The sequence below is a fragment of the Protopterus annectens genome, chromosome 16.part0 (assembly GCF_019279795.1).
Source record: "Protopterus annectens isolate FY-2018-M chromosome 16.part0, PAN1.0, whole genome shotgun sequence".
NCBI lineage: Eukaryota > Metazoa > Chordata > Ceratodontiformes > Protopteridae > Protopterus > Protopterus annectens.
The window spans coordinates 624,441,234-624,463,568 of NC_056750.1; the positions used below are offsets into that span (position 1 = coordinate 624,441,234).

At 39.8% G+C, this 22,335-nt stretch overlaps 1 protein-coding gene across 3 annotated transcripts in view; it reads left to right on the forward strand.

The window, feature by feature from the left end:
- The window catches only part of REXO4 (REX4 homolog, 3'-5' exonuclease), a 247,492-nt gene that overhangs the window by 163,642 nt on the left and 61,515 nt on the right, over nt 1–22,335 (forward strand). For all 3 annotated transcript variants that reach the window (XM_044058230.1, XM_044058229.1, XM_044058232.1), the window contains 3 exons: nt 3,702–3,895; nt 8,908–8,996; nt 9,235–9,309. In XM_044058230.1, coding sequence (XP_043914165.1) covers nt 3,702–3,895; nt 8,908–8,996; nt 9,235–9,309 — 358 coding nt within the window. The remainder of the gene's footprint in view (nt 1–3,701; nt 3,896–8,907; nt 8,997–9,234; nt 9,310–22,335) is intronic.

Below are 22,335 nucleotides of genomic sequence, written 5' to 3' on the forward strand. Positions count from 1 at the left end.
TGGTCCTTTCCAGCCACGGACAGACACCAAAGAGGTAAATACAGGCGCCGAGGGGTAGAGGGCAATCTCAAGGATCGTTTAGAGGCAGACAATGGCAAGCACCCACTCAGAGTTCTGACAGATAATAGGTATTCAACGAGAACTGGGCCTTTCTCGGATCCAACACTTCAGATCTAGAGCTATTGCACTACAGTACTTCTGTTCTGATCATGTGCACATTTCGGATTCTTTGGGTTATTGGTTTTAGTATTGGATACCTGCTCCCAGTACTTTCCAACACTTTTCATAAAACTTTTTTTTTCCTGGCAAAACCACTGGGATGATCTGGGGATTATGTCTCTAATGACAGCAGGCTTTGCATTCTTTACAGAAATGCATGCTGAAGCAATTTATTCCGGCAACTCTTTTTTTTTTTTCCTGACCTTTGCCCCCCCCCCCCCAACTCTGTCAAGATTCCATGACATCCACTGATATGGAATGCTCCATTCTTTCTGTTGCCAGATTTCAAAGTTTAGCGATACCTTCTTTCCTGGAAGCTGTGGCTCGCGGCGGCCAGATTCTTTACTTCTCTTAGTCATTCATCCTCATCTGCTTCGGTGAAAGGACTTGCCTCATGCAGGGATGTCCATCCCCCCTGCCTGCTTAATTTCCAAAGGATATTTCCCCTAGGTGTACAAGTACCCCCTGAGGATACACCACGTTGGACCGGAGGTACTCCTGTTGATATCCTCATGGTGGCAGCAGCCACCAGAAAGGAATTAGCTGAGTAGAACTCCTCTGTCCACCCACTGAACAGGGAGTCCTGAGCGATGGATGGGTTTAGTAAGAGCATGTACAGCTCTGCTACCCTTGCTCTGAAGTCCTTGAATTATTTGGCCCATCTCGCTCACTTGCAGGTGGACTTGATCAAGGAATCGCCCACTCTGTCTTACAAAGACCATGTCGGTCGAGGACCCAAAAATGAAAAAGTGCCCCCCCCAACTGGCTACCGTTGCTTCTGTGGCGAAGTCTTCCTTGAGGCTCATCTCCCACTCGGTGAAGGGCACCTCACAGACAGCCATTTCTGACATTGCTTTTACAAGACATGCCTGGGTGAGGCTTTGTGACTTGCAGAACTCCTCAAGATATCTTTTGTCAGTGACCTTTTCAGTGTCTCTTCTGGGTTTGTGTCATCTGACAACTACACTCTTACTTGCAGTAAACGGGGAAAAAAGGCACATCTGTTGTGTGGATAGAGTTTTCTACTCCCCCAGTGGACCTTTTCTAGATATCAGCGGCCTGGTTCCAAAAATTCCAGATTTTTTTTTCAGGGTCATTGCAGGGACTCTTCCTCCAGTGGATAAAGTTTTAATGATAGATGTCCAGAGGCAGAACGAGTCCACAGAATCGGGTTTAGAGAACCGGTCTCTCTCAAACCCTATTACTGCTGCTGAAGTGCTGCCTGACTGTCCATCTCTGGAGGCAGTCAGGGGTCGGTTTTTCATTGCATCTGGACGCTTGGACCAATCCAAGAAGTCTCATCCAAACAGAGGATTCAGAACTTACTCCTGCTTCTTTTCATTGCCAAAGGAAACTGTGACTGTCTAGCTAGTTAGATAACTCTATCTTTCACTGTATACAATTTCATGGTCAATTCCCCTTACCCTCCCTAGCAAGTTTACAAGAGCTTGCCTTGGATTACTCCCGTGTTGAAGATGTATACTACCCATACACTTCACTGGGCCATACTAAGTCTTAAGGTAGAACTCCCATAGTTTCCAAAATTGTCTATGAAAAATCTCAAAATGATTCAGAACAACTAGTCCAGGTACTGTTTTTAGGAGACATTAGTGCAAGCGGTTCCGTGATTTTTAAACGTCCCCAAGATATTTCCTTACCCTTTCTTGGCGGAAATTCATTAATTATCCAATGTGCCTTTCAACATAACTCTTCGGAAGGCTTCTAGACTCTCTCTCTTCCCTGATTTATATTGGTTGTCCTTTTTGAATACTGCCAAAAATCCCTTCCATCATTGTTATGGGAGGTGCTGTTCATCCAGTTGCCTCTGGCTTAATCTGTTCTCTGATGTATTCGCTCCACAGTGTGACTTTTTTCAGGTATTCCTTAGGAGTCCTTTAATTTCCCTTGGACTACATGTTTGTTTTTAGAAAGAATCGGTTTGCAGATGCAATGTTATAAGTCTTCTTTCAGTAATAAATTATCAGCATCTTAAGTAATAGCCCAGACTCTCCAACCCTTGAGACGTTGGGAGTCGGGTTTCTCTTTATATGAATTTCTGGATTATTTTCCAGTAAGGATGAGGTCCTCCATTCAATTCAGTTATTCTAAATCCTATTTAAATTCAGAGTGCTTTACACTTAGGTGCATCCTGCCTCACCTGCACAAGATTTAATGTATAAAGTATTTGTTTCTGGCTATACGAACCTAATTTTTTCTCAATCCTATGTAAAGGTATAGTGAATATGAACATTTTTCATTCTCACCTGCACACATGTCTTTTGATGTACTGTGTTTATGGGCTGCTTCTATATGTTATCTATGCTTTTCGATTATCCTGATTCTTTGAATCTGCATGTGTTGATGTTTTTTTTTGTAGTAATTTGTCCTTTGTACCTAGGCTGTGACTAAAATGTGTCCATTTGGGATGAGTATGTTACTATGGCAAACAGATTTAAGTAAAAACAAAAAATCTTAGTGTTGCTCAGTGCACAGTACTGCATTACCAGGTGGTTAACCCTCCTGTTGGTTATTGTTGTCCAAGGCCTCTGCTTATTAATGTCAAAGACCTCTTCGTTACAAGTATGTTAGCGTCCATTGTTTATTTGAAGACTGTCTCATGTATGAATTTGTTTCATGGCCACTTGTCAGTGATTTCCACTTTCACCAAGCATTGTTTTGTGAATTAATATTTCAGACGTCTGACCTTCTTCTTTGGCTTTTGCCTTCAAGGGAGCTATTTATAGAAACTGCGTGGGACTCCTCAAATCCAGTGCTATTTACACAAGTTCTGTCAGTAAATGTTAGTGGGTATGGGAGTACTCATATCCGTTAATATTTGAAAGGCCCCTGCAGTTAGTACTACTTGCACTCTTTACCCCCCCCCCCCCCTTGTATTTGGATGGCCCCTACTTCTGCCTTTAAGATGGATGTCCCAGTGTGTTTGGCAAGTTAAGTTTTTTCAGTGTAGATCATAACTTTGGAAATGAGGCTAGTCATGCTATCTAGCTGTGGCAAGCAAAGTTGTGGCATGTGCTGGCAGGAAATTTGTGTGTTCTTTTGTGTACCAAAACTGGGCAGTACAAGTTTCATGCTAAGGAAAGATCACCATAAGAGAAAATCCCAGCCATTGTTCATTACAAAGATCACCAGATATGCTGAGAATTACGGAAAATCCTGACTCTGTTTATTTCCTTTGAAACCTTATAAGTTTTTTTTTTTTTTTTTTTTTTTTTTTTTATTTCCAAGCAAGATTGCTGAAAAGGTCATTTATTTAAACTCCTTGCAAATCTTATTTAAAAAATAAGGACCATAGTATTTTTGGTAGAACTGAAGTTAACTGCCTTTCAGAAAGTGATGAAAAAAGGTTTGATACCCCTGACGTTGATGGCTATCTTGTTGAAGTGTTACTTCTAGACTGTCTTTCTCTTCTTTGACTTTTTTTTTCATTTTAATGAGCATATGTTGCTACTTTTGTCTTTAAGATTAACAAGAGCTGTAGCAATGGACTGTGAGATGGTGGGGATTGGACCAGATGGAGAAGACAGTATCGTAGCACGTGTCTCTATCGTAAACCAGTTTGGGAAATGCATTTATGATAAATACGTAAAACCTACAGAAAAAGTGACTGATTATAGAACTGCTGTCAGTGGGATCAGACCAAAGGATATAAAACATGGTAAATGACAGATTGTTTAATTCATTATTATTATTATTATTATTATTATTATTATTATTAATACTTATTTTTTGCAAAAAAGTGTCAGCATCTACTCAGTATGGTATTTAATAAATAAATAAAATGCCAATTTGTAGGCCCACTGGACAGACAGTGACTTTTCATGGGCGACCTGGGAGCAATGTCTAGTTAACTTACTTCTCAAGGTCACACAGTAGGCAAATAAATGCTGAGGGAGTCAAACCTGTACCACAGGAGCTAAAGCTCAAAGGTTTAACCCTGTCAGCCACCAAAACATTTATAGTTAACTTGACAGTGAATTGAAAGGCAATTAATTGCACCAACTCTTATGCATAGGATGTTAAAGAAAAGCAGTGAGTTGTGTTAGTTTTTTGGTGTGGTAGAGCATGCAAAACAGTTGAAATTGCTGTCTTTAACAAGGATCCCATAAACTGCACTATTTTTGAGATTTGCCTTTGATGAGAACCTGGATGTTGTCTTCAAAGTTTCAGTAGGATCCTGCAAATCTATAAAAGTAGTGGAGGTATGTATATGTGTGTGTGCATATGTATGTATGGTATGCATGAGATAAATAATTACCCACATATATACTCACACACGGATACATACATACATAATATATATATATATATATATATATATATATATATATATATATATATATATATATATATATATATATATATATATATATATATATATATATATATATATATATATATATATATGGTTTACTATCACAATGCCGACGTGCACTGCTATGAAGTATTCGAAGAACAGATGTTCGAATACTTCATATTTCGGCAGGTGATGTGAGCGAACGTTACCATTGTGAATGGACTGTGCATTCGCAATTCTAACGTTCCCTCATGTGAGGGGATCGTGGTATAATGCAGTTAAGAAAATACATCCCTTTCCTCAATGTAGTGCGATCTCGGAGTTGGAATATTACATTGGGCAGGGTGTGGGGGGCGCAGCCCCCACAGGGGGGGGGGGTGCAAGGGGGGCTTGCCCCCCTGTATAAACTGTGTTTAGGCTGGTTAGGTAGGTAGTTACGGGATGGGTGGGAGTGCTGTTTATTGCCGAAAATGTCGCAAGCGACATTTTCAACAATACACAACTGTTTTCGACTTTAGGAAAATTCGGAAATGTTCATTTTCGATATATAAATTTGAAAATGTAGACACGTTTTGTTCTGATTTTTGAATTTATGATAGTAAACCATATATATCGCATTTCACTGAATGGTAAGTACTGTTGGGCAAATAAAACGTATATGCCCTCCTCCCCACTGCAGTGCGATCCTGGAGTTGGTATATATAGTTAGGGGGGGGTGTGTGGGGCATAGCCTCCCACCTACTTAGCTTTTATATTTGAGTCTCATTTCACTGAAAGCTAACAATATAAAACAAAAAGTAGGTTGGGGGGATATTACGCACCGCACACCACCCAGTGTGGGGGGCTGTGCCTCCCACTCCCCCCAACTATATATACTAACTCCAGGACTGCATGACAGTGGGGAAAAGGGCATATACGTTTTATTTGCCCAACAGTACTTGCATTCAGTGAAATGCGTTTCAGTGATTTGTTGCGAGTGTTTGTTTTGAAATTCAGTAAAATGAGTTTTCAGTGAATCAAAGTATACCATATATATATATATATATATATATATATATATATATATATATATATATATAATGTATGTGTGTGTGTGTGTGTGTGTATCTATGTATGTGTATAGAAGCTATTACCTGTTTACTGGAAATACATAATTGAAGGCCCTACTCATGGGTGACTTGTTTAACTTGATTAGAGAACCTGTCCTTATAAGACTTGCTTTGATTTTTTTTCTTTTTTTTTTGCCATGACATAGGTCATAAAAGGAATGTTAAGTACAATATTTAGACTGATCAGTTAGTGTAGAACATACAAAACTCCATATAGACATAGAGTGGAGTAAGTTGAGGGTCAGCTGGGCCAAATCATATTCTAGAGGACTTTGGTTGTAGTGCAGGGTCAGTCCGTTTGACTGTTACTGGCTTACCTTTGCTTGGATGTTTGCTATATTTTGCAGACACTTTAATTTTTATGGACATCAAGCTGGGTTTTAAGCTCTGTATTTCTAAAGTTATAGGCTGACAGTCCACTTATGCTGTAGTGAGAAAGTAAAAAAAAAAAAAAAATGTAAAACATGGTGCATCGGTGGCTAGTGGTGGTTGGCTTTATTAGCTTGAATGTACCCATAAAGATTTAAAAAATAAAAGCCATGGGCATTCAGAAACCATGTAACTGAAACACTGATGTCCTTAGACTCATTTGCGTATATCCCATAGTCCTGTACTGCAGGAGTTTTAAGGTACTAGATAATGAAGACTTTAGTTTGGCTGAGTCTGTCTTGCGTTTGCTGGTAGCAGTTCACATGGCAGAATGCTCATTTTTTTAAAGAAGTGAACTGTGCACTACTTTTACCAGACATTTATTTTACTGAATGTCTGTATTACCAAATTTGCATTTTGCTGAAAGAGACAAGTTAAGTATTACGGGTGGGAGTTTGACCCAAGTGTTTGCTGGTTAGGTTTAGAATGAGGGCTGGTAAGGAGACAGAGTTGTGTGCATCTGTGCTTATCTTGTGTAGTGGTACTGTTAGGGGAAAGATGGGAAAGGGTGTGGTGTAGGCTTGGAATTAGGAGCAGGAATAGAGTTGGTACACCTGAATAATGTGGTTGGGGGTGTGAGGGGCTTGCCCCCTTGCAATCTTCTTGTTAAAAAAAAAAAAAAAAAAAATTCTGTGACATCAGTTAATCAGTGAGCAAGTCATTTACACCAGAAAACAACCAGTCCAAATGAACTTTAAGTAAATGCGAATGGTTGTATTTATTCCTTTTTGTGTCGGGAATAAAGTATTGGCTGATCGCATACGTCCATTCACATTTACTTTATTTTGGAGTGCATTTTTCTGGTATGGATGGGTCACTTACTCATGTGAAGTTTGTTTTCTTTGCTTGATTGGCAACTGTTGAGTTTGGGTTAATCGATGGAATGTTACTAGACATAGTGAATTTACAATGTTCACACACACAGGTGAGTCTCTTGATGGCCCAAAGCACTGCTGTCAGTCACTTGTATTTGTTTGTGTTTGATCAGAAGTTGATGCATAGCTTTTTCTACCTTTAGGGATTTGCTGTTAAATTCCTTCATTTCTTTTCAGTTTTAGGGCAGCTGAGTGCTGTTACTTGTGCTGCTCCTCTCACCCAACACTTAAATCATCAGAGAATTATTACCCACAAGAACTTAGTTTTGCCATGGTATAGTAGGCATAATGTGCCAGAGGTAAATCATTGTGTAGAGTTTACGCTTTCCTGACTTTTTTGTTTAATGTTTTGCGCTTCATCATTGGGCTCAAATATGGACGTTTGGGACTAAATTTATGCATAATCTCCATTCTTGGCAGATATTCTAGGTGTCTTGGTTAATAAAACAGATTACTGATCATTGGAACAACCCACCTGAAGGAGTAGTACATTCCAAAACAGAATTTTAACAGTTCATTGGACAAATATGAGACAGTTCTTAGGATGGGATGAAAATTGATAGTCAGATTGCCTAGCTTATTCAGTAGGTAAGCCTGTCTTTGTAAGCTTTGTGTTTTCTGATGATCTGATTATTGTCATTTATTGATGGCTATGATGACTACCATTGACAGAATATCTCTGACTTGAGCACTATATTGCAAACCTATTCTAGTGCTTCGTATATTTGCCTTTCACAAACTGCACATCCTGTTGTCAGATGAATGCTGTGTCTTGCCTACATGATTGTTAGATGCAGCAGTGCTCACTTGGGTCATGTATGGTTAATACATTTTATTTTGACTACTCTATTTTCTGTTTTTTCATCTAGCCTAGGGATGTAATACTCAGAAGATTACATTTACGTGCTTAATTTCAACTTTACATTTTTTCCTTATTCTGTTTAGGAAAAGAAAGATTATTGCACATAGCCATTTCATTTTGTCATCTAGGAGCTCACATGACACTTAAGTCTAAAAAAAATTGTAAATATATAAAAAATAAATAATTAAGCATGTATTTCACATATTGCCCAGTGTTTTTTTTTTAAGTGGGATTTGCTGTGTTCTAGTTCAACACTGAATCCCTTATTGTTTTTTTTTTAATCATGTACAAAATTTAGGTTTAAACATTTAAATATAATTTAAATGCAGTAAATGCTTGGTTGGTGTCAGTGTACAGTAAAATGTTATTAGCCATAAAAGAATAATCCTTTGTTTGGTGCACAGTCATTAACAGCGTTGTGTGCACTACTACTACTTGGCACATAATACTGCAGCTGGACCTCTGGACATTTAACCATAGCTCATAACAGGGTTACTACCCTAATAATAGCTAGTAATAGAATGGGTCTTACCCTTATCATAGACATTAATTGTATGGGTGCTACCATAGCTAGTAACTGTGTGGGTGTTACCTAACCCCAGCTAGTAACAGGTTGGGTGCTACCACAACTGGCTGCCCTACCCATGGCTAGTAGTGATATGCAGGCTGCCGTAGCCATGGCTAGTAGCAGTATGGTGGCTGTCCTTGTGAACTGAGCTGGGATTAGAGCTGGTGATTAATGTCACTTTCAGGGAGTCTGTGGGTTGTGCCATGTTTGGTCATGGTGTTGGATATGCTGGTTGCATTTGTGCGTGTGTGTGTACATATATATATATATATATATATATATATATATATATATATCTTCAAGTGTACATGTCTGTATATTTCAAACGAACAGTAAATTAAACAAATATACTTGTATGAAATATTAAGTATTTGTTGCATAATAAAATCACATACTGTGAAATTTTGAGATTATATACGTTTGAAACATGTCATCCATTTTGCCTCGTCGGAGAGCAATTTTTAAATTAGCTTCTTTACCAGGTTTGCTAATTTCCATGGAATTTTAACGCCTTTTTGGTTCTCTTTTAGGGGAAGATTTTCATGTTATCCAAAATGAAGTGGCCCATATATTGCAAGGGAGAACTTTAGTTGGTCATGCAGTGCACAATGACTTAAAGGTATGGAACTGTTCTGTCTTTGTTACAGTATTTTTTTTAAATATTGCGCCCATTTCACTAGGAGAAAAGCCATGCTTCTCTTTCACCATAGATACTCTTGGAGTTGATACAGAAGAAAAGCTATTTGTGTGTTTTGGATCATTTCAGTAATCTGCTGAACAAGATTTTGCAGTTTTTGTAAAGGCTGCGTCAGTACATGTATTGGTCTGAGTGATAAAAACTTTATATTGTCTTACAGGTGTTACTCCTGGATCATCCTAAAAGGAAGATAAGAGACACTCAAAGACATAAACCCTTTAAGCGAATTGTAAAGGTAAGAAATGGGGCTCTTGTAATCCCAGCAATGTTTCTCTCCCACACTACATTTGTCAGTCTTTTTGCTGCAATGCCAGTATAAGATATAATCTGTAAATCTTTTGACTGCTATTCCCATTCTCTGTTGATTTAAAATTTTGGATGTTGATGCAGTGATCCTTTTACAGAAGATTAAAAAAAATGGATTGCTGCACATTCAAAACTGATTATTCATTTTGCAGTCTATACCCTCAAACTTTTCCATATATTCATGTTTTGTTTTTGCTGGATGGAGACCACTTGTTCTTTGGCATTTGTAAGGGGAGACCTGTTGTACTGTTTATAGTGACAAGTGTAACTATCCATGGATATGACGAAACTCCACTCTTTTTGGGGTGAGTCATCCTTTGTTTCTCTTTTTGTGACACTTTGCATGGACAGTAGCTGTACAAAACCGTTTTGTAGTTTCACAAGCCCGCTAGCAGTTTGATGAATGTGGTCAGTGCAATGCATCAGTGTGCTGCACCTTCTGAAACTATTGTCATTGCTCATAGCCAGCTTTAGGCACCAGGGAACCCTGCGATCGCTGGGGGCCCTAAACCACAGCAAGTTGTCTTAACTTGATATTTTGTAACATGTCTGTCAAACCAACAAACGCTAGTACAGCAGTCTTCTGTACTTAAACACAAGTGGGTAATAAAAACACCTATTTATATCTCCTTTAAAATACAAAGATATTTCCGGTTATAGTAGCAGTGTTTTATCAAGTAACCAGCTTCACAATTTCATTCAATATTTTACCGCTGACATAGTGCCCCTGTCTTCGTTAAACCCTGTTGGTGGACATTCTCTCCACTAAAACCAGCATAGCCAGCTTTTAGGTACTTTCAATACCCGTGGCTGTGTGGGGGGGGGGGGGTCTCTTCATCTTTGACAATGGTATGGGGGCCCACAAAAGCAGCTGCTGGTTGGAGAAAATGAGGAGAAAAATGTATTATTTTTCTGATTAGGTTCATAGGTTCATAGGTTTATACTAGGCTATCTGCCCTAGGGCATTTATAAGCCTAGCCCAAAGTTTTGTGGCTTACGCCACCCCTTATGTTAAAAAATACTGTGCCCATTAGTTTGTTGTGCCTCTGTCCAGCAGTGACACAGAGATGATTCCCGGGGTAAACCTACGATCTCCCATACACTGGTCAAGATTTCTCTTGAACAGAGCCAGCGAGGTGCTCTGCCTCACATGGACCGGGATTTTATTCCACAGCATAGGGAGTCTCTGGGTGACAAATCTATCCCTCCAGCATGTCTTATTTATATCCGTGCTAAGGTTTAAGTCGCTTGCTCTAGTGGATCTGGTAGATTTGGATTTTTTGAGTTGGAGCATGTCCATTAATTCCGGGTTGGACATGGCCTTGTATGTCAGGCACAGGTCACCTCTGAGCAGACTGTATGCAACTGAATAGAGCTGGAGTTTCTTCAGTCTGGCAGCATATGACAGATTTTGGAGTCCCTTTATCCTTTTGGTGAGGAACTTTTGGGGTCTTTCCAATTGCTGCAGGTGTCGGGTGAGATACATCCCGAATGGGGCATTGTACTCTATCATTGGTCTGATAAGTGAAGAGTACAGGGAAACAATGACCTCACTTGATCTGGATGTGAATCCCTTCATGATCAGGTGGGCAATGTAGAAGGTCTTTCTAACCACTTTAGCAATGTGAGTGTCAAAAGAAAGGCCACTGTCAACCTGGGTCCCCAGGTCCCTGATAACCTCTTCTCTGCTTAGTGGATTGCCACCTATATGGTAGCTTGAGGTTACCTTGTTTTTCCCGAAGGGTATGACTATACATTTTTTGGCATTTAACTTCAGACCATGGCTGTGGCACCAGCTTTCAGTTTCCGTGAGACCCTTCTGAAGGATATCTGTGTCCGATGTACTTTCCACTATGGCGCCCAGTTTGCAGTCATCTGCAAACTTTGTCAGCCATAGTCCTCCTATGTTTGCCTGTACTTCTGAGAAGTAGATGCCAAACAACAGGGGGCCAAGGACTGAGCCCTGTGGGACACCACTTGTGACCGGCTTGGAGTCTGACATGGCGCCAGCGACTCTAACCCTGTGGGTTCTGTCCTTTAGCTAGTTTGCAACCCATCTTGTGACATATGGGTTTACATTTAAGCTGGTAAGTTTCTCTATAATACCCGAGTGAGGTATTGTGTCGAAAGCTTTTGCAAGGTCAAGGTAGGCTGTATGGACTGCCTTTCCCTCATCAATGGCCTTGGTGACTGTTTCGAAGAAGTCAACCAAGTTCAAAAGGCGTGATCTGCACTTGACAAAGCCAAACTGGGTTGGGTCCAATGTCTGCAAGTCCCCTATGTCTTTGTTTATGAGTTCCATTATGATCCTCTCCATAGCTTTGTAGACCAGGCTTGTTAAGCTTATGGGGCGGTAATTACCAGGGTCCGTAGTGGCACCGCCTTTGTGGAGTGGGACCACAGTTGCCGTACGCCACTCCTTGGGCACATATCCTGTGGTAAGGCTAAGATTAAACAGCTGCCTTATGTGCGGGTTTAGTTTCTCATTGAGTTCGTGTAGCACACAGCCGGGGACACCATCCGGTCCCATTGATGCTGTGTTTTTAGCTTTAGAGAGAGCAGCTTTCACCTGCGCATTTGAGATGTCTGGGAGGCTACACTCTGCTGGGATAGTTATCTCTCCTTTTGGGGGGGAGAGGGGGGTGAAGTTTGCATTGAACCTGTCTGCCAGTATGTTGGCAGTGTCTGTGGGTTCAGTGATTTTTGTATCATTTTGGACTAATTCTGAGCATATCTGGGAGTTTCCACCCAGGATAATGCTCTTTAACCTGAACAGGGCTGTGATGTGATCCTAACCTGAACAGGGCTGTGATATGAACCTATTAAGATAAAGCTGATGGTGAAGGTGAGCACTAGAAAGATCAGCAACCCAGAGTGACTGATCTCAGTGCAAACTCTGGATATTAAGAAGGGCTGATGCTTCTGATATTCAGGGATGGTTTTCTCTTTCAGGGAGTCTTGTATATACTGACAGAGCACCAGATACTATAACTCTCCTTTTCTTTGCTGAAAAATTGTGAAAAATGTCAACAATAATAGCAGAATAAAGGCTCAAAGTTAGGAACACCTTTTAAATATTACTCTAAATTGTTTACACAGTTAATGGAATAACACTTTTTGCATCAACATGCATTTTTGGTCAATAAGAAGCATAAAATTCTGACTGGATTTATTTGACTGACTGTGATCTTGAATGATTTATTAGCACGTCAAACTTTTACAAAGGACAAAGCTAAAATTATGATACAAAATCAGGGGCAATGACAGGTATGCATCACTTCTCAATGAGGTAAATAATTGGCTTACCCTGCTGCTATTTTGACAGCTGCTAAACAGCAGTCACTCATTTGGTGTGGCAGTACCAGTGCTGCACAGTGTATTGCTATTTGCTATGTGGTTATTACTACTTTAATTTTCATCACAGTCAAACCTTAGAGGTGTGCACAGGAGATTATAATTTGTGTTTGGGCTGGGGGCAGTGTAGTCATTGTTTCTGGGGACTGTGAGAAAAGTAAAAGTTACTGTAGCTCGTGTAGGGGCAGTGTAGTGTCTAGAAGCACCTAACTAGAACACAACTAACTAACTAACTAGAACTCGTTACTGTAACCATTATTCTTTCCCTTTCCTCACAATCTCACATCAGGTGGCTACTTTTGGGGGTTGGGGTTAGGGGTGAGGAGGTAGGCTATGTGTATGTACGCCAATAGTCACTTGAAATGCATGACTGTGGCAATTTGAACCTCTGCTTTCATCTCAGTCTAATGCCAGAGAGATGTGTAGGTAGTGACTGACTTTTTTGTTAAGTTCGGGAGGCAGGCAGTGTTTCCAGATAGGACCTGTGTCTCCTCCACATTTGGCTTATTAGTTTATTGTGAGCAAATGCTGACTTTCTTTCCTTAATCATAATTTCAGCTCAAGTCCTCATTGGATGAAAAGGCCATGTATAAAGAAAAACGAAACTTTAAAATGCACTTCAGAGTATGTAGAAAGTTATGGCTTTTTGAGTATATAGAAAGTTATAGCTTCTTGAAAATGTGGAGTGTAAGGAAAAATGTGAGTAAAGGAAGAATAAGTAATTTGCATGGTATGGGGAGCCCAATATGGGAGGAAATGCGGGAGGACGTGGAGGATGTGTGTGTTTGGGGGGAGGGATAAAATAAGTCTGTACATAGAGTTGTTGTGATGTATTATTGTTGCAACTAAATGCCTCTTTGTGAGGTAGGCCAACATAGTGTGGCACACAGCCCTGTTGTAAAGTGAGTATTGTAGCTATAGGTCAGTCTGCATATTTCTGCTAAAGGTTTGCAGCATGAACTAAAAGGCTGCTTAGGCTTGTGGCAGTAACTTGATGATACTTAGAATAGAAGTGCCTAGGGGACCTCCAATGTAACATTTGCTGAGGGCCCCCAAAATGCTGCCTTGCATTGCTTAGCCATCCACTTTGTGAAAATGGAAATAAAGGTGTTGCTACAGTGTTCCATAACATGTTAATTACTTGGGTGGTGGAGTACGGAAGTTTAAGTGTTAAAAGTGGTGGAGGCTAGTGGTGGTATAGAGAGAGTTTCAGCTGCTGACATGCCAAATGCCTCACTGTTGCTTTATTTTCAAGGCAATATCTTATACTTAAATGTCTACTTTATTTCGGTGTTAATTACATTTCCTGTCTTACTTTTTGCAACATGGTAGCAAAGTGGGCCAGATGGTACTCTGAGTTAGTGGCTTAGCCAAAACTTGTCTAACCTTCCACACCAAAAATAAAGTGCTCCTTAATTTGGGTTATTTGCTTAGCACAGAGATTGACATTAGAAGGCGTGTAGAGCTTACATGAAACTTACCTTTGATGACCTTCTAACTAATGTTTCTTGGTTATTTACTTTTAGATTGTAATAGTCTAATGGGAAGATGCTGATATGTATCTGATTTGGAGGCTCTACTGTCTTCAGTATCTGTTAACTGGGAGTAAGAAAACATAATAGAACATGCAGAGATGTGAGATGTCTTTGCTGCTGCTTCACAAAATGCATGTTTACAGTTTCTATTAGGATGTCTGTCAATTGCTAACACAACCACACCTTCAGTTATTAAACTGAGTCACTGAATAAAAGTGTCATTCATACACTTGCTGGCCCACTGTTAAGATCAGCAAATCTATAGGAGTGACATGGCTTCCTGGTATCATTGACTGTTTTTGGCAGCTTCCACTTTCTCATTAAGTTATGGCTCAATGAGGTTACAGCACACACAAAAAAATAAATCCCAGTGAACAAAAGTATTTCTTTTGAATGCAGCCAGGAAGCTTCCCCCCCTTATACGTGCCATTTGGAGATGGAGCCTCCACATCCCTAAAGTTGTCCACACAAACATCAAGAACTGGAGACTTTTCCAAAAGAATGGAATCTTGGCTGCACAGCATTCGAAACTCCACCACCAATGGTGGTTTGTAATGGAAAGCCATGATCATGGAGTTCATTTTTTCTGGGCTGAGCTCTGCCAGTTGGCATCTTGTCAAGTCTAAGCTCAACAAAATGAAAGGAGGCCATGTTGGCGATAACTGACCCTATAATTCATTAAAAAAAAAAAAAAACACTTCTGATTCAGAATGGTTAAGGAAGAGATTGCCACTGTTCTCTGCATATGACGGAGCTAAAATTGGAGACCCTATCACCAGAGATCAGAAGGTTGCATGACTACTTGTACAGATGTGTCTTTGCTATTGCCTATATCGAGTTGAGCAAACTTGGAAGTTCTACCCTTGAGCCGTTGCACTATGACAAGGTGTGGCTGTCCATATGTCGCATCTTTTACAGCAGTGATCTATATACATTGGTTCATAGGTTAATACTAGGCTAGTTGTCCTTGCAGGCCATTTTAAGTCTAGTCCGTTTCTCTTTTGGTGCTTGATTTAACCTGTCCCACTCTCTTAGATTGGTCTCACCCATCCCATGGTCACTATATTAGAATGCAAATAAAATGGTATTTATGCTGTGGAACCAAGAAACAGAGACAATAAAACCCAAGAAAAGGGGAGAATAGAATTGAATGCAGAGAATTAATTTGGCAGATTCAGTTTGATACTTCTGTACCGCGGGGTTTAAATGAACACATTTCTATAATTCCTGTCCTCAAAATGAGATCTGCTAAATTGTAACAAGTTAATCCCTAGTTTAAAACCATTGTATATAAATTATTGTACATGATTAATAGTTTGATTTTTTTTTTTTTTTTTTTTTAACATCCATTAACATTATTGGAGTGCTGTCTATATGGTGCCTTAATTTATTTATGCACCTAAATGTATTTGATACTTATTTTGGAATTTTAAGTTAATCACTTAAAATCATTCAATATTAATTTTTTAATTGGTTTAATTGATGACATTAAGGAATATAAATCATGATTGGTCCTTTATTCATTTGTTCTGAAGAAGTCCTGCCTTGTAGGGATGAGAGTGCTTAACACTATTCATTTTGTGATGGAATAAACATGGTTCATATTTTTACTGTTGCCTAGCTTTTTTTACTTGACTATGGATGAAAGATTTGTCTAATTGGGTTGCCAGGAACTGTGTGTACCTTTCCTTGGTTTAATCGTTGATATATTACCAATACAGAGAATAACTGGGATTGTATCATTGATAAAATGAGGGGATCAATGCATGGGATAATGCATTTAGGAACTTCCTCTGTCCATTAGTAGTACATGGGTTAGTCCTGAGTAAATTTTATATTACCCATCCATAAATCCAAATTGCACTTCAATATTAATAGGTATTATTTTGATTTTACATGGATGTGGATTCTGTTTCAGTGCAGTGATGTCATTTGCAAGATGTACCTACCATCCAAATCATTGTTGATGTTTCAGAAGTTTAGATCCATAGATCAAGTATTTCTAATGCCATTTGACTTGCTGATATGTAATGGGTCCATCAGTATTCGGTCGGAGGTTGCTTTGTATGCCAGACACAGGCCACTTCTTAGCAGTCCACAGGATATCTTGTATAGTGATAGGGCTTTGAGTCTGGCCATGTAGGGCAAATTGTTTAAGCCTTGTATGTTTTTAATAATGTATCTCTGTGGGTGTACAAGTTGTTATATATGTTGGGATAGGTACATGCCAAAGGAGACATTTATTCTCAGTGACTGGCCTAATGAGTTATAGAAAGGTGGACAGTGGCATCCTAGATCAAACAATCTTTTTGTTTATAAGCTGCACAGTATAGGACTTTCTTATGACAGTGGGCAAATGTTGACTGAAAGTTAGGTCACTGTCTGCACAAGTTCTCAAATTCCTAACGTCTTAGAAATGTATTGTCATTGTGGTAGCTCCCTGGAATAGATGACTTCCCAGTGGACATCGTAATGCTTTTTTGCCATTTAGTTTCAGTTATTAATTTTGGCAGCTGTTTGAGACCAATCTTCCTACATGATGGTAAAGTCATTGAGGTATTCATTGACTGCTTCCAGTTTGCAGTTGTCTACAAACTTAGCCCCTTTAGTATTGGCTTTTACTTCAGAGAAGTAGATGTCAAACAGGAGAAGTTCCAGCACTGAACTCTTGGGGACTCATTTGGTCTCTATGTAGAGATAGCTTCTCCAATTTTGATCTCTTCATTCCTATCTATGACCATTTTGGCGATCCATTGGGTGACGCAGGGTTTTATTTCCAGTCTGTTTAGCTTTTCTTTTTTGCCTGTCTGGAGGATTTTGTCAGAAGCTGTGGTCAGGTCAAGGTATGTGGTGTTTACTGTTTTACCTTTGTCCATTTTCAAAAAAGCCCACCAGGTTGAGTTAAGCATCACCTGCTCTTGACTAATCCAAACTGAGACTGGTCCAGTATTTAGAGGTACCCTATGTCGTTATTAATTTATTCCATAATAATTCTTTCTAAGGTGGCTGGGCGGACTTGTGTGTCTAATTGCCTGTGACTATGGAAAGTCTACCTTTATGCAGTGGAATGACTGTAGCTGTTCTCCATTCATCCTATACAAAATCTGCATGGAGTCTGAGGTTGAACAACATTGTTAAGAGAGTGGCTAAATCAGGCTTCATGCTATTTAAGATGCAACCAGGGATATTGTTGCTGAATGGGAATGTACTTGTCTTATTCTTAAACTGCTACTTAGGGGCCACATTCTAGACCTTAATAATTGGGTGGATTACTGGTACTGTTCATACAGGAATTTATTGTGGATTAGTAGTCAACATACAGAGATTCAATGTGTTTCACCCCAAAAAAATGTATATGGTCTCATTGCATACTTTGCATCTCTTCCTTCAGGGAGTGCAAGTTTTAACTATAATATGTCTTTGGAGTACATTATTTTTCCAGACAAAAAAACAGATTTGAATAATAACTGAGACAAGAATGAACCAAAAGCACAGTTTAAACACACCAACACCTCAGCTGAGCAGATTTGAAAGCTTCATGTAAAAATGAATGTAATCATTTCAACTGGGAGAGGTGAACGTGGCACATCAGTTCCCTAAATGGGAAGTTATCTGCTTTAGTTCATTCCCTTTAGTTAAGTTCTGGAATACATGTTGCACTGGTAAGTTCCAGTGGCTGTGTCTTTTGCCAAGATTAAATTGTATCCTCGCTATTCAAACAGCTGTTATCTCTAGAAGCATAAACATTAACAAAGCAGTAAAAATTGCAAACTGTTTAGTACATAGGTATTTTTATGATGATGGTGTTCATTAGATTCTTAGTCCTAAATGTATTTTGTAAGCAAATATTAATCTTTGTAAAGTTGTGTGTAGCATACTTCAGCTACACACTGACTTTGTAGCTGTTTTGCATATCTTAACTTTTGATGTTTGTGGGGCTAAGCAGTTCTGTTGATATTTTTATAGAAATATTTACATTAAGACAATATAAATAATTAGTACATGAAACAAAATATTTAGTATCTCTTCACTTATACCAGGTAGAAGTTTTAACTGTCAGCGGATGTAGCGAGTTTTGCAATTATTAATGTAAATGCTACAAGCAATATTAGATGAACAGAGGAATCAGGCTGTTGATCTAGAGGAATGCCTGGAAGAATCTCTATGATTTAATGCAGTGTGTTCTAGCTGCCAGTGATTAAATTTATTGCTGTCCAGAAATGTTGGGATATGAAAAAGAGATGGCATTACTTGTCCTAATAAAACATTACATTTTGCCTCGCAAGTCATTTTTGTCTAGTTTCTTAGTGAGGCATACAGTGATTTGGAATTGGGTTTTTATATTGGTTTCCATGTGGTGTGTCTGTTTTTCAGCAGCTGAAGTAGTACAGGAGGGATCCAGTCTTCCCTGCTTCCTTTACTCCATCTGAAGTTTGGTGAGAATATGTGATTGGTTGATCAAGGAAGAGGTTGTTGGGACAGAAATAGTAGTAATGGGGTTCTGAGCTTGATAGAGGAGACCAGTTGATTGTGAAGAGTGCTTGAATGGTGGCTGTAGTTATGATTTAAAAATCTGTTTCCTGTGGTATACTGAATGGAATGGTGGTAAAACATTATTTTGCAGACAGACCAATAGAACATGGTGCAGTAATGATTGCTAAGTTTAAGGGGAGGACAGAAAGGTTATAAACTATTATAACATGACACCCCATTAATATTCCAAAACGTGCATGCTGATTGGCCAGCGTGCACGTTGTAAATCGACTTATACTAATGGAAAAAAGTCCGGTCGACCGGACTTTTTCCATTAGTATAAGTCTCTTTTAAAACACTGTCTAGCTATGTTAAAAGAGTTTAACATAGCGACACAGGTTTAAAAAAAGCAACGGAGATCTCCGTTGCTTATTTTAAAGCTGTCTCGCTATGTTAAACCCATTTAACATAGCGAAACAGTAAAAAGCAACAGAGATCTTGCTTTCTTCGTTGCTTTTGCCCACAGCTCTGATGTACTGCGTAGGCATGTGCAGTACATCAGAACTGCCGCGGATACCAGACAGCTGCGGAAGGGCAGCAAAGAGGCATTATACAATGCCATTATTTAAGAAAAGTAATTATTTCTTTTCTTAAATAATGTCATAGTATAATAGCAATAATCCACTTCTGGGTGTGGGTAATGCGGGATTTACCCACGGTTGTCTTTGGTCCCTCGGGACCAAACCACGCCAACCGTGGGTAAATCCCGCATTACCCACACACAGGCGTGGGTTATTGCTATATTAAGGGATTGTTGGCAGTTACTGTGCCCAAGAATTTGGGGTTATTGCAGTGTAGCTTCCTGTTGCTGGGCTATTATGAAGTTCTTTACTTTTGGGTTATAGAAAAGGAGCAAGTTTGACTTTTGTGAGATGTCAGAAGAAAATTGGAGAAAACTGGAGAAAACTGATGGAAACTGTACTGATAGAATTTAAGTTTGATGGATGTGAATTTAAGTTTAATGGATGTGTTTGTGAAGAGGTCTGCATCTAGCCTGTTCGGAGGAATATTTATCCATTTCTGCAGAGGAGAGAATACCAGTTAGATCTGATCAAAAGAACACAATCCGTAGCAGTCCATTTGGTGGGTTTGGATGATGGTGATGTTAGTTTTTTTTTGTGCTTTTTCGACTGTGCTTTTCGACTACTGTTTTTGCCTGTTTAAAAGCTCGTTTACCTATTTTTACTGTTTTTCTGAGCTATAATTACTGTGTTGCGCTTCTAAGTTTGTTTTGTTTAAACTTTAACTGTAAGCTACTACACTCAAGTGTGCTAGCTTTTTGATAGCATTTAATCGAAATTCAAAACATTTATTGTTGTTTCTGCCTGTCTCTGTGAAAAAAAACTAAAAAAAAACAAAAAAAAAATCTTGTTTTCCTGCCTTGCTAAACTAGTTTAGTCCAGTCATCAAAATTTGCTGATCCCTGGGCTTTGTCTTGGTTCCTGTGCTATTCTATTCCTTATTTGGTCGAAGGGAAGTTTCTTTGCTCACCAGTGGGAGTGGGGAGCACTGAGCAACCTATTTGTCCTTAAGGGAGTGGTTCCAGCCAGAAACTTGTAGTCTATTGGCCATTTTGGGTCAATTCCTAGCTTTTTCCAGCGATTTAGCGCGGAGTTGCCACTAGAGCACCATCGGGCAGCGCCGGTTAAACTATTTCTGGCTCCGCAAAGTCTGCTCTTCATTTTTTCCCTTAGAACTTCTCTACTTGTGATCTAAACAGTCTATCCTTTATCTGAAAAGCTCAGCACTTGTTCCTAAAGCATTTTTTGTCAGGTAAAGCACTTCTATATTATACAAAGTACTTCACTAGCTTAAAACCCCCTTTGAGTACCCACTTCCCTATAAGTCCTCTCTGACTCAGTTACACCTCAAACTTTTCATTTCTTCTAGCATGTCGAAGGGTCAGTTGCTAGCGTCCTCTCCTGTCCAGCTGGTGAATATGGGAATATTGAGGCAATGTTACAATTGCCTCATGTACACAGACAACCCTCTCCTCCTCCCACAAAACACAAATACATGCGAGAGATGCAACTATATAGCCAAACTGGAGGCTGAGCTCTCAACTCAGGACTGGCAAGACCAGACAGGAGGAAAAGGTAACCACACACACCACACACCCAGTCTCACATAGAACTATCACAACTACAAATCAAACACGTAAACACACAAAGACATACTCGGAAGCACTGATCAAAAATCTACCTAAACAGCAGAGGCCTCCAAAGCAGACACCCAAGCAACTGCCATCTCATGACAAAGCACAAATAACACATAGATCACAAAGTCAATGTGCAAATCAATCACAGCCCTTAAGGCCAAACACAATGCCAGACACACTTGTCATAGGTGACTCCATAGTCAGACACACTGACGTCCCACTCACCAGACTGAGCAAGGAGAGGGTCACAGTAAGCTGCCTGTTGGGCGCTAGAATCCGCCACATAACACAAGCACTCTGGTCACTCCACAGCAAGTACAAGTATGACTCAGTCATTGTCCATGCCAGTGTGAACGACCTGAGACGTACCTCCCTGGACTACATGAAAAGAGGCATAGAGGAGCTCACAGATTATGTAGCCCAGGCTGGTATGACCCTGACCCTGAGCAGTATCCTACCCTCACCAAGAATGATGCCACAATACAGAGACAAAATGATCAGTTTTAATAATTGGCTTAATGTCATTCAAAGGGGATCCAATGTCTGTCTGCCTGGGATGACATGCTTGACAAGCCGCGCTGCTTCGCAAGGGACGGCTTGCACCTGTCACCCCTAGGTTTCCGGATATTGGCAAAGGCTCTTGCTGCCCCCATAGTGCCTTTTTTAGATGAGGCTCAAATTCTAAACCTTCCGCCCTAGAAAACAATAATGGAAAAAAACTAAGGGTAATGCTGCTCAACGCCAGAAGTCTAAATCTCAAGATGCACGCCCTCGAAGCCCTCCTCAGTATGGAGAACATCGATGTCTGTGCGGTGACTGAAACCTGGTTCAAGGCTTTTGAGAGCACACCGGCACTATCAGGTTTTACCTCATATCATGCGTTCCGGCCCCAAAACCCAGACCGTACCACAAAAGGAGGGGGTGTATCCATATTCATCAAGGATACCCACACCTCCAGGTTGGTAGCAACGCATGAAGCATCAGAGACCATCCAGTTGCAATTAACCATAGGCAAAACTGCCCTACAGTTTGTAGCATGTTACAGATCACCCTCTCAAACTCAGGAATCCCACACAGCCTTCCTGAAGACACTGGAGAGTATAAATGTCTCTCCAAACACTATCATACTGGGTGACTTCAACTACCCAAACATAGACTGGGAACATTACTCAAGCCCCAATACCCTAGCCCAAAGGTTCCTAGAGTTCATAAACTCTAATGCTATGGAACAATTAGTCACCATTCCCACAAGAGGGGAAAATATACTAGACATGATCATCACAAACATGGGGACAAAATGCTCCACACCGGAAGTTTATCCCTCATTGGTGAGATCGGACCATAAACTAATCTCACTGGAGATCCACATCCCTCC